We start from the raw sequence: 12,809 nt of genomic DNA, 5'->3' as shown, positions 1-12,809 counted from the left end.
TATATATATATAAATCTACACACACTGTATCATTTTAATTACTGTATTAAAGCGTCAAGTTGCTTGACAGCTGTAAAAACCTTTATTTACTTGGCAGGAAAAAATGTTAGATTATTAATTAGAATTGGTACAGGCAGTCAGACGTTCTTGCTTCCCCTGACACACTCATGCTCATGATAAATCATCTGAAATCATGCTGGAGCACATGATCATCAGGTTTTGTTCAAGTCAATTCCGGTGCTGATGTCATTAGAGAAACAAACCAGACACAAAGACATAATGAAAATCATATTCATTTTTAAAACTTATCACAATGCTGATAATGCTCATTTTTCTTGACAAATTGCAAAAGAACACAACACAGCAGCATTTTCACTGGTAGTCTCAGACTATTGGATCCTGCTGGATTCTGGAGGTGGCTTGTTAGTAATTTTGCAATGGACACAGAGTCTCTCGGGACAGACTGGGTGATCGTAAAGACAGGATGGGTCTGGTTTGGTGTCATCAATAGGTCAAGAGTCAAAGTTGTTAAGAAGGAAATGAGAAAAGCAACTGAACACATAGAGAGCAAAAAGAAAACCATCTGCAATAACAAAACACACACTGAACAAATGATTCACTTTGTGGGTGTGTGTTGGGATAATTAATAAATATGATGTCCCTCTTGGTTCTTACTGTTGACGGCCACCCATTCATTCAGATCTTCTCCGTCAGGAAGCATGACAGCCATACGCAGGTTCCCACTGCCCAGCGTGGCTTCGGCGTGTTTGAGCAGCTCATACTGATGAGAACCTTCTGGAATATTCTTCTTTGGCTTAAACGTCTTAGATGAACGATTCCCGCTGGATGGGATGGAACAAAAAAGCCATTTAAAGAGAAAATTCGCCCAAAAATTCTAATTTGCTGAAAATGTACCCACCCTCAGGCCATCCAAGATGTAGATGAGTTTGCTTCTTCATCAGATTTGGAGAAATGTAGCATTGCATCACTTGCTCACCAACTGATCCTCTGCAGTGAATGGGTGCCGTCAGAATGAGAGTCCAAACAGCTGATAAAAACATCACAATAATCCACAAGTAATCCACGCCACTCCAGTCCATCAATTAATGTCTTGTGAAGCAAAAAGCTGCATGTTTGTAAGAAACAAATCCATCATTAAGGCATTTTAAGCCCATAATTAATACAAAATAATTGATCCCCTGTTGTCCTCTCACATCAAAATCCACTAATATATCGGTTCAGAACTGTTTTGGACTGTTTTTGCTTGTAAACTGTGCTTGATCTGTGCATATTTCTTTCCTGATTCAGACAAGACAACTTTTGAGACAACAAGCAATATTATGGATGACTCATATTTTAACCGGAAGCAAAGGTTTGAAGATAAAAATGCCTTAATGATGGATTTGTTTCTTAAAAACATGCATCTTTTGGCTTCACAAGACATTAGTTGATGGACTGGAGTGGTGTGGATTATTGTGATGTTTTTATCAGCTGTTTGGACTCTCATTCTGACGGCACCCATTCACTGCAGAGGATCCACTGCTGAGCAAGTGATGAAATGCTATATTTCTCAAAATCTGATAAAGAAACAAACTCATCAACATCTTGAATGGCCTGAGGGTGAGTAGTACATTTTCAGCAAATGTTCATTTTTGGCTGAACTATTCCTTTAAAGAATGTCAAAATAGTCTATACAAAATACCGCCTAATCAGGATTGTTATAAGCACCTGTGTGTGTGTTATAATGTCTCATTTTTTACATATTTCTCATCTGATTTACAAAGCAAATCTTCAAACACAGACATGCAGTTTATCCGGTTTATCCCATCAAAGAAACACACATGCCACTCAAAACCATTCACACATTTTTCAATTCAAATTCAAAAACATCACAATGGCAATGACATCACATGTCTGTGTTTGTTCTTCACTTCTCCAAAATCACATGCTTCCGGTGAACCATCACAAGCGCTTCACAACAGTTTCCACATGAAATCATTCTCAGCTGTTTTGAGGAGGCCGGTTTTCTTATGACAGGTTCTAGACAACCTTATCAGTAAATTACATTTCAGATGCATCATAACAATCAACTCTTGCCAAGCCTTCAGATTTACCGAATCAGATTGAGAAATGTTCTGCATTTGAGATTTCCTCCCTCTCTTCCTCTTGTAAGATGTAGACATGTTCCTTAAAGTAATTACAGAGAAAGCAAATACACCCTGTTCTCTCCCAAAATGATACGATTAGAATGATGCGAGACTGTTAAACTGAATTAAACAGCATTTTGGGAGAATAAAAAACATAAGAAACATAAGATAAGATATTCATATGACAGTTGCAACATCATGCACTGCCTGGTATCTATTTCATTTCATGCAATTTCATCAACAGCTCAGCTGCTCAGCATACAGTAGAGCCTACTCTTCCAACTTTGGATGCATCACAGGCTTTGCTCACAATGCAACTCTCTGATCTCAGATACAAAGTGACAAGACACACAACGTGCTTTTTGAACAACAAACATGCATTACATATATATATATATATATATATGTAATGCATATATTACATGCATTACATGCCCCAGCCCAGCTCATCAGAGAGCCAAGAACCCGGTGCAAATGTGCCAGAATTGGGCTAAGCTCGATGCCGAAGCATTTGCGTGAAAAACTGCATATTTTTTAAAGCAGCTGTCAGGTTGAAATACTGACACATTTAACGATCTGCACGCGCAGAACTGAAGTCGATTCGGTCCAAAAGCTCTTTAGCAAGACGAGCTAAAGAAGTAAACTGGTAGTTATCTAGAAATAATGATCTAAATCATAGAGTCAAACTCACAATAAGAAGCTCATCTTCTTCTGTCTGGCCGGTTCGGAGTTCTGCTGCTGGTCCCGGTCCGCGGTTCGGCTTCGTGTAGCGCAGAGACACCTGGCAACAAACTTCCCACAGCCGCTGTGGATTCTCTAATGTGATTTGTAGATCTGTAAATCACGTTACATTAGAGTAAATCCAGGATGAAGGCTGACTTATGTTTTGGAGATCTGTGTTAACGCCAAACCACAAAATCTCGCGATGGTTCGAATCGCTGACGTAAGCCTTTATTCCGATAGATAGATAGATAGATAGATAGATAGATAGATATTTTAAGTTAATATTTCAATAATTGTACAGCACATTTGCATATTCACAGTTCGCTATGGTCACATAGGGATCTGTTTTTAGTTGTTTTAATACTACAATTGATTGCTTCTGTTTTGTCATCATTTGTAAGTCGCTTTGGATAAAAGCGTCTGATAAATGACTAAATAAATAAATAAACATGACATGCAAATAAACAAATAAAATATTTCATCTTTTTAGTAAATGTTTCATTTTAATTGTTTAAAAGTACTTATTTTTTTCATCAAATGTAAATCAGTTGATATATTATTTTTTATATTAATAATTAAAAAAATAATTCATTTATTTATTTTAATCAGTGTTCTTTATTTATTTTGTTTAATTATATTTTAATATTGTTTTATTACTATTATTTTGTAACACTGTTTTTTTTTTCATGAACCTCGACCAATCCTGGAGCCCAGTTTTTATTTACATTTTTTTAAATTTTAGAATTATGATTATTTTTTTAATATAGGCCCAACAAAAAAAAGACCCAATTTATACTGTGAAAAATTCATATTCTAAATATGTGTAAAATATTATTTGAAAAATAATTAGTTTATATAATGTTACATTTATTTATTTTTTACTCACTATAATACTCTATTGTTCGATTGATTGATTGGTTTAAATTATCTTATTTTCTTGTAATATAATTCATTTATTTTAATTAAACTTATTTATTTAAAACCTAATTTTATATGATTATAATATAATTCTAATGATTAATTATAAATATTTAAGCTATTTATTAATATTAATAAAATATATGCATTTAAAATTTATTTATTTAAACATATTTTTAATCAGAGAACAATAATATTACACAACAGAATGGATATAATGTTTTCCCCCTTACTTTAACAGTTTGGTTGTGACTCATCTCATAATAGTAGAAGTAGGGCATATAGTAGGCTATAGTAGTAGTAGTATGAATAATAATAATATTAATAATAGTTTATTAGTGATTGTTTAGAAGTTTACCATACACTTTTAATATACTTTTCAGTCTAATAATAATAATTAATAGTAATAGTAGCAGAAGTAGGCCAGTAGAATGTATTAAAAGTATTAGTAGTATTATTAGACTGTATTAAAACTGTATTACAGTTGTGATGGCAAACGCTTTTAAACACATAACTGTACTTTACACTACACTAGTTGTCCAAACGCCAAAGTCCTGACTGCGCAAATGTTGATGCGGTTGACGCTCCTGACGCTCCATATGCGCAGTGACGCATTATTGGCTCCACCCACAATGCAACGCAGACGAGGGAACCTCCGAGACAAGAGGAGCAACCGCTCTAGCGTTACTAAATTAAACTGACATTACACCGAGGATTATCTCACTCTGAGGACACCGATTCAGCGACACCTTTTAACTCGAGATTTTTTTAAAGAAGACGAAATTCGACAGCGATCCTGAGAGGTTTGGATTATATTTCGCTGCCTTCTGCCTCTATTACACCATAATAAGAGCAGCGGCGTCCTTACAGCATTATTTTTTATCCAGGACGATTTTACAATCCAGTTTTTTTCGGTGATATTTTTGGCTGCCGATTGTTTGATAACTTTATTACGCAATTTGTTTATTTGGCTGATATTACAATCAGCTATACTTTCCAGCCATTGTCCTCGACGGGGAAAGAGCGACGCCCTCAGGCCGCCGCTGGTACTGCAGCTGCCGGTGAGTTGTAAGTGAGACGCCGGGAGTCTGAATCATTTAACGGTGGAAAATGAGCTCAGAAGAGGCGGCAGCTCCAACCAAAACCGGCACAGACGACGATGGCATGTCCTGGTGGTACCACTGGATCTGCAAACTGGCCGGTGTCTTGGGTGGCATATGTAAGTGTATCACACGTGATTGTGGCCATATGGCTGTTTAAAGCAGAATAACAGCATCAGCCATGTGCTTCCTGATAGACAGCTGTGTCCTTGTGTGATGGCATCTGAAACCTTTCCAACAACGATACTGTCTTACACCAAACACAATCACATGTCATGTGCTGGACTTCTAGTGGTTTCCCTACAGCATATCAAATGATGAAAAGATGATGTCAAGATGTTCTTAGTGACATCACTTCCTTCGAAGCAAAGCTGTGCAATATAGGGGTTTCAATCTTTTAGCTGTCACGGACCCCCAAATATAATCATCTCTGAGCAATGGACCCCCTTCTAAAATGTAAAAGACAGCTTTTTATGTATAAAGATCCAATTTATACAGCAAAAAGTTATTACAGATATACTGTTAAATGCGGTATTTATATATTATCAAATTATATATTTTTATTTCAATCGATTTATTTATTTTAATCAAACTTACTTAAAATTATATTTTGTATTTTAATCAGACTTATTTTATTTTAATTAAAAGTTAAATTATTTTTATTTATTTTAATCAAATTATAAATTATTTTATTTGAATCTTTTTTTAAATTATTTTAATCAAATTATACATTATTTTCATTTAAACCTATCTATTTATTTTACTCCAACTCATTTATTTAAATCAAAATATATTTTCTTTTTATTTTGATATTTATTATTTATTTTAATCAAACATATATTTATTTTGTTTAAGTTTATTTTCATTTTTTTAAACTGATTTTCTCAAAACTTTTCGACAGACCCCTCCCTGCATGATATAATATAGGTGAACCATATTATTGATTATTATCAATCACTATATCATATAGACCAGCATATGCTCATCAATTTGGGATGAAGGCAAACCATGATGTTTTCGTCCTTCTCTGTTAATCAATGCACTCAATGAGATCATTGCTTTGAACAAAGACATGGCTAATCAATCACACCTTCAGACAGTGACTCATAGAAAACCTGTAGAAATTCTGTCATGGAGATCATATGCTCATCAATTTGGGATGAAGGCAAACCATGATGTTTTCGTCCTTCTCTGTTAATCAATGCACTCAACGAGATCATTGCTTTGAACAAAGACATGGCTAATCAATCACACCTTCAGACAGTGACTCTCATAGAAAACCTGTAGAAATTCTGTCATGGAGAATCAACACCTACAAACAAGTAGTTATGGTTCCAGGGTTATACTTGGAGTACCAAATACATTGGTATACGAAATACAGTAATCCTTCAATATTATGTATTGTGTGTGAGGGAAATGAGTTTGTGATTTAAGCACTTTTAATACATCATTTAGTGGTATATGCTGAGATTTGAGTTGTAAACTCACTGTGAGATGCTGGAGTGGTTTGTATGAGCTCTTTTTTGTAGACACTGTCATGGTAACACAGGTGTCATAGCAACTGCAATTTACTCTTCTCTTGCTCGTTTCTTTCTCATCTTTTTGTTCTGTCATGTCTTTTGTTAGGGATCACCGTGTGTTATGAACCGATAACAATAACAATATCTCTCTCTCTCTCTAGTGCAGGGGTTTTCAATCCTTTAGGTGCCACACTCACCCAAATATGATCTTTAACAACCATCTGTATAGTTTATTATTTATACTGTGAAAAATGTTTACTGTGAAAGTTTTTTTTTTTTTACGTTCTTTTATGTATTTTACATTGTTTTTCTACTCATTATAGTACTGTTAGATTTATTATTTATTTACGTATTCATATTAATAAATTTTTTATTTAAGTTTTACTTTTATTATATGTTTTTACAATTACAAATACGATTAAAATAAAGAAATAAATATTTGATTTGATATATATATATATATATATATATATATAAGTCAAACGGCACAAATAAATCAATGTATGGGAAACACTGGTAATGTATATCGAAATATCGGAAATGTGTTTAAAAATCATATCTTATTTATTGAAAAAAATTATATCGCGATACATATTGATAGTGAATTATTGTCCAGCCCTAAGACACAAAGATTGAGCGTACACTAGGTCTGAACACACACACACACACTTGTGCCAGCAGTACTCTGTCTGTGTGTGTGTGTGTGTGTGTGTCAGTCAATAGTTCTCTGTTCTCTTCTACATATGCTGAGACACAGATGACAGAAGCAGCTGCTCATCAAACCCAACAAAAGCTTGCGCTCCATCCAGCAACCAGCTGCTCCTTCCTGTGTGTTTGAACGTATTTTGTACAACACGTACAAAACAAGTTGATTTTGACCACTATATCATAATTGCTTAATCTTATCACTAATAAACCTACTTTAAATCAAATGATATATTATTCTATATTAATCATTTAAAAAGTAATTCATTCATTTTCATCAAAGTTATTTATTTATTTATTTGTTTGGTTGTAATTTTATATTATTATTGTTGTTGTTGTTTTTGTTTTAGGGGTTACGTTTTTCAATTTCCATGAACGCTTAGCACTCCTGGGCCACATTTTTTTATTTTAAAATGATTTATTATTATCATTATTATTTTATTATGATTTAATTAATTATTAGCTTGGTAAACCCTGGGCTATAGGGCAAATATTTGGTTGATATTTGGTCATTTTGAGGAACATAAAAAAATTTGATTTATCATTTACCACTAATCACAATGTTTTTTTTTAGATGACAAATATAGATGTTATTTTCAAAAACGTAACACTTTTCTGTATTTATTTTTTTAGCATGTGCAACAATGGGCATTTGGAACTGTGTGACTGTGAATCCGTTAAACATCGCGGCTGGAGTTTGGATGGTGTAAGAACCTACATTTCAGTTCCCAGTGTTCATCAAGCCATGTATATAAGCCATTCAGAAGAGGAACTATCTCTGTTTTCCCTCAGGTTGACGGCGATTGTGTTGTTCCTGTGTGAGGTGCCCTTCTGCTGTCAGTTCGTAGAGTTTGCGAATGCTATAGCGGCGCGTGCAGACCGTCTGAAGCCCTGGCAGAAAGCCCTGTTTTACTGCGGGTGACTGCTTTACTTCCTTCACTGGATAATCAGTGTTACTGTGTAACTAATATTTACTGCCAAACCAAAAGTGTTTTTTTATCCAGGGGACACATGGCAACTCTAAAAGCTAAATCATCCACTGAGCTGTTTTTGACTTATAGGAGAAATTTGAAGACTAACAAGTGTAACTGTCCAAATCAATGAACTGGAATGCAAATATCAATGCAACCAAATGATGTGTGTCAAATTATAAAATAAAAGCCTTATCCTTTAATAACATCAGTAAATGTAAGTGTAACATGTAGAATTAATCTTTAATTAATGAATATTAAATGTACATTAGTTTCTTTTTCAAGTCTCTATGAAGTTACATGATGTGTTTTTCAACTCATTGTAGTTCTGTTTATATATTATATATATATTTTTTTTTTATTATTTCTTTATCTATTTTTACACTGTTTTTCTCTAAACCTTTTCACAGATACTCTAGACCCCAGTGGACAATATTATTACAGCATTTAATGTTAATTTATATTAATGTTAATTTAATTTTATAACCTATTAATACATTTTAACATTAGTTGCATAAGCAAACATTATTTAATGTATTATGAACAAACATTAATTTAATATGAACTATATTATACACTATCATTGAAAGGTTTGGGGTTGGTAAGATTTCTTTAATGTAGTCTCTTCTGCTCATCAAGACTGCTTTTATTTAATTTTAAAAAATGCAGTAATATTGTGAAATATTATTACAATTCAAAATAGCTATTTTTTATTTGAATATATCATCAAATTTAATTTATTCCTGTGATGCAAAGCTGAATTTTCAGCATCATTACTCCAGTCTGCAGTGTCACATGATCCTTCAGAGATCGTTATGCTAATTTGCTGCTCAAGAAACATTTCTGATTATTAATGAGCTGCTTCACATTTTTGTGGATCCCGTGACACATTTTTTTCAGGCTTCTTTGATACTTAGAAAGTTTAAAAGAACAGCATTTATGTGAAATAGAATCTTTTGTAACATTATAAATGCCTTTACAGTCATTTCTGATCAATTTAATGCATCCTTGCTGAATAAAAGTATTAAAGGGGTCATATGATGTTGCTAAAAAGAACATTATTTTGTGTATTTGGTGTAATGAAATGTGTTTATGCGGTTTAAGGTTCAAAAAACACATTATTTTCCACATACTGTACATTATTGTTTCTACTCTATGCCCCGCCTTTCTGAAACGCGTCGATTTTTACAAAGTAGGTATGTGGGGGCGTGTTCGAACGAGCCGTTTTAGGTAGGTGTGGCTGACTTAACTTTTATAAAGAATATCTCTTTGGATTTGAGACTTTAGTCTTTGCAACTTTACAGATCTTCTTTATGCACCAAGAGCTTGTAACACTCCAAAGAGAAAGGAAAAATTGAAATCGCATCATATGACCCCTTTAAATATGTGTCAAAGCCTATTAAATGTTAAATGACTAAATGTTATATATAGACTGTCTACAATTTATATATTGAATATTGAATGGCTACAACCCAATTGTTAGTGGGATTTTTTTGTTATAATTTTATCAGAATTAACACAGATTTCACTTTGTCCCTCAGGATGGCGTTGTTTCCCGTCTTTCTGAGCTTTTCCATCACAACTCTGTTTGGTAACGCCATCGCTTTTGCTACAGGAGTGCTGTACGGACTCGCATCCCTTGGAAAGAAGTGAGCTCATGTTTGCATTTACTCGCACACAGAACAAAACATTTCTTCACTGAGTAACTCTTCATAATATATTTTGCCATTATTGACTAAATGATGGACGATTGTGCGCTTTCTGTGTTTCAGAGGTGACGCGGTGAGCTACGCTCGATTGCAGCACCAAAAACAGGGCGATGAAGAGAAACCGACAGAAACGACAGACGGTTCAGTGCCGTGAACCTCCTCTACCTCCGCTGCATCCTTCCCTCTCTTTTTCCCTTCACGTAACTACATGCATGACCTGACTGAGTGTAACCTTTGACCTCTGACAGCGTGAGTCAGTCAGCACAAATCAGTTTGTGTAGGATTTAATAAAATGGGTTGAGAGCCCTCAGATTTCATCAAAAATATCTTAAATTGTGTTCTGAAGATGAACGAATTGGTTTGGAACAACACGAGGGTGAGTAATTAATGACAGAATTTAAATTACCCTTTAAGTGATTTTTTTCAATTGCGCTATCATGCACATTTGTTTTGTTTTTTTAAGTATTGATTTAATTTTCATCTCATTTTATAAAAACCGACGTATTTTAGTTTGTTAACCCAAAGCTGGAGTGTAAATGAATGCATTAACTTCAGCGACCGTCTCCATCTCTCGTATATTTCTCCCAGAATTCTTTGTTCTGAACTTTTGTGACAAGTAAATCTTTTAAACGAACAAACAAACTTGTATTTTAATGTGTAGGCATGGTAAAAACGTGTTTTGGAAATTGCAGGGCCTCTGCAGGGATTATAACAAAGTGTGTTTGTGTGTTTTTGTGCCTCTACAAACCAGCCTTTACCCAGAATCCTTTGCTGCAGCATGTTTGGTGTTTATAAGAAATGGTGGAATGTAATTTAGCTATGCGCTGCTCTAAAACCTCGCTGTCACTTTCTTTATTTGATATTTGGTGAAAGAGTGTCTTTGAGAGTCTGATCTGCGCTCTTTTCATAGCCGTTAATCGGGTTAGACGCCATATTGAATTTAACACGGATAAAAACAAGGCTGTGAGGGCCAGACTTTATGGAGTTTTTGTCTACTGAAAGTTTTGTTTCATCAGCTGAACATTGGGTTTGTTGTTACATCGCGCTGTACTTCAGTCCCTCACAGCCTCATTTTCATTCCTGTCAGAAATGTAATATGGCGCTCCCCTGATGGAAGATTTTCTGAATGATGAGGTGCATTTTGAGCGGTTTACCTTCCGTCTTCAGGAACTTGCGTGTGTTTCTGTCTTTGCTCTCAAGCCATGCGTCTCTTGCTGCACTGAAGAAGGGCTTCTTTTCTGGAATAAGAAACGACTGGGTTTGTTGATGCTGTGATGACGTGTTGTTTGCTTGTTTCTGCGTCTATCTGAGCCAGTCTCAACACTGACCGTGGAAAGTATGAAAGCCAAAAGTACAAACTACAAGATAAAAGAACTATAGTTTAGAGGTCAGAGGTCATGCTCTAACCGTAGTGTTCACACTGTTACTGTCTTTTGTCTTTAAAGACTGAATTTCATGAAATTGGTCAAGGATGTCTAGATTGTATTTCACCTACAAATCTTTTTTTTTTTCAGTCTTTTTTTTTCATGACAATTAAGCACATTTATTTAAATAAAATACGTTCATTTATATAATAAAACTATGAGAATTGAAATAAATCTCAAAGTAACATGTTTGGAATGTTAAAATTTAATTGCTTAATTGTCATTGTTACAATGCAGAAATGAAAATGCATTTTAAAAATGCAAAAGGAATATATATATACATTTTTCCTTTTGGTTTTAGTATGAAACGTATGGAAGCCCATTTTCACTACAGAATGAAAAGATAAAAGGGTAATTGCGGTTTTTTTATCATCTTTTTTTTCGCACAATTCTGAGTTCATATATTACAATTAAAACTTTTTTTGCGGGTTTATATCAGAATTAGATAGAATTACGAGATATAAACTCGCAATTATAAGAAAATTCACTATTATGAGATATAAATTCGCAATTGCAAGAAAAAGTCAACTTTATTTTTTTTATTCTGTGGCAGAAAAAAAACGGAATTGCGAGGAAAAAAGTCAGAATTTTAAGCGATTCTGCCTTTTTCTTCAGAACTGCAAGTTTATATCTCACAGTTATGAGAAAAAAAAATTATTGCAAGAAATATTTTTTTCTCAGAATTTCAGAAAAGTTTTGAATTGAATTATGAGATAAAAAGTCGCAATTACCTTTTTTATCGTGCCAGAATCAGGCTTCCATATAAATGTTATCTGTAGTTAAAAAAAAAAAAAGGTATTTTTCCTGTTTTTTTTCCCCATGAGCTAAATAAAGACACTTGTCTCTGACCTCCTCACTTTCTTGTTCTGTTTCTGTGTAAAAAAACATCTGATATCTAAAGTATGATTTAACTACTACTTTTAAAGACCCTGTGGAATTTTTTATTTACATTATTTACAACTATATCTGGTGTTTTTAATATGCTTAAAGACATGTAGAAATTCATCTATGGTCCCTTTAGTTTTCAAAAGACTGATGACGCGTTTAACGGTCATCAGTATCGTAAATCCTCGAAGGTTTTTCATATTTGTATTTTTTTTTTTAATATGTGTACATTTTTGACGACTTCCGCTGCTGAGAAATCCGGAAATGTGAAAAAGTTCCTTCAACTTTATTTCCGCAAGACAATTTGCGGGGTGGGGCTTTTTATATCATTAGCATATCACAAGATTTGTGCAACATTAGCAAAACATTATTAGCTGCAAAGGCTAATGATATTAATTACCGTTACTCGTCCGACATTGTAGAGAGCGATACATAAAATGGATTCTGATATGGACGTGTAGACAATCCTGTAAAATTTCCTTTTCCTCGGAATCAGTTTCTGGTTAAAACTTACATGACTGAATTAATCCACTATACTGAGTTGGGGCGGGGCTAATTTGAATATTCATAAACCCGCCGCATACTAAATGAGGTAAGGGTGTAGAATTACATCCAAGCCTTTTTTAAGGCATTAAGAAATTATTTTCACGTGTGAAAAACGTTTAAATGTCATTTCGATTACTTTTAATAGTTAAAGGTGACTTGGG

General features: G+C 34.0%; 1 protein-coding gene and 1 pseudogene across 2 annotated transcripts; one reads left to right on the top strand and one right to left on the bottom strand.

Annotated features, from left to right (window-relative positions):
- LOC107720933 (MOB kinase activator 1B-like) overlaps positions 1–3,059 on the bottom strand; it is a 7,202-nt pseudogene extending 4,143 nt beyond the window's left edge.
- A 1,327-nt stretch (positions 3,060–4,386) lies between these two features.
- On the top strand, positions 4,387–10,086 carry LOC107720907 (calcium channel flower homolog). Of its 2 annotated transcripts, none has more exons than XM_016528736.1 (6): positions 4,387–4,591; positions 4,789–5,007; positions 7,747–7,819; positions 7,906–8,031; positions 9,626–9,733; positions 9,857–10,086. In XM_016528736.1, the coding sequence occupies exons 2-6, from the start codon at positions 4,899–4,901 to the stop codon at positions 9,945–9,947; spliced, it is 507 nt and encodes a 168-aa protein (XP_016384222.1). In that variant the 5' UTR covers positions 4,387–4,591; positions 4,789–4,898; the 3' UTR covers positions 9,948–10,086. The 2 variants fall into 2 exon arrangements, with proteins under 2 accessions (XP_016384222.1, XP_016384221.1); XM_016528735.1 differs by having other exon boundaries at positions 4,776–5,007.
- Positions 10,087–12,809: the final 2,723 nt, after the last annotated feature.

This window comes from Sinocyclocheilus rhinocerous, unplaced genomic scaffold (assembly GCF_001515625.1).
Source record: "Sinocyclocheilus rhinocerous isolate Xijiao unplaced genomic scaffold, SAMN03320098_v1.1 scaffold751, whole genome shotgun sequence".
NCBI classification, from domain to species: domain Eukaryota; kingdom Metazoa; phylum Chordata; class Actinopteri; order Cypriniformes; family Cyprinidae; genus Sinocyclocheilus; species Sinocyclocheilus rhinocerous.
This window is presented reverse-complemented; position numbering and strand designations above follow the sequence as displayed.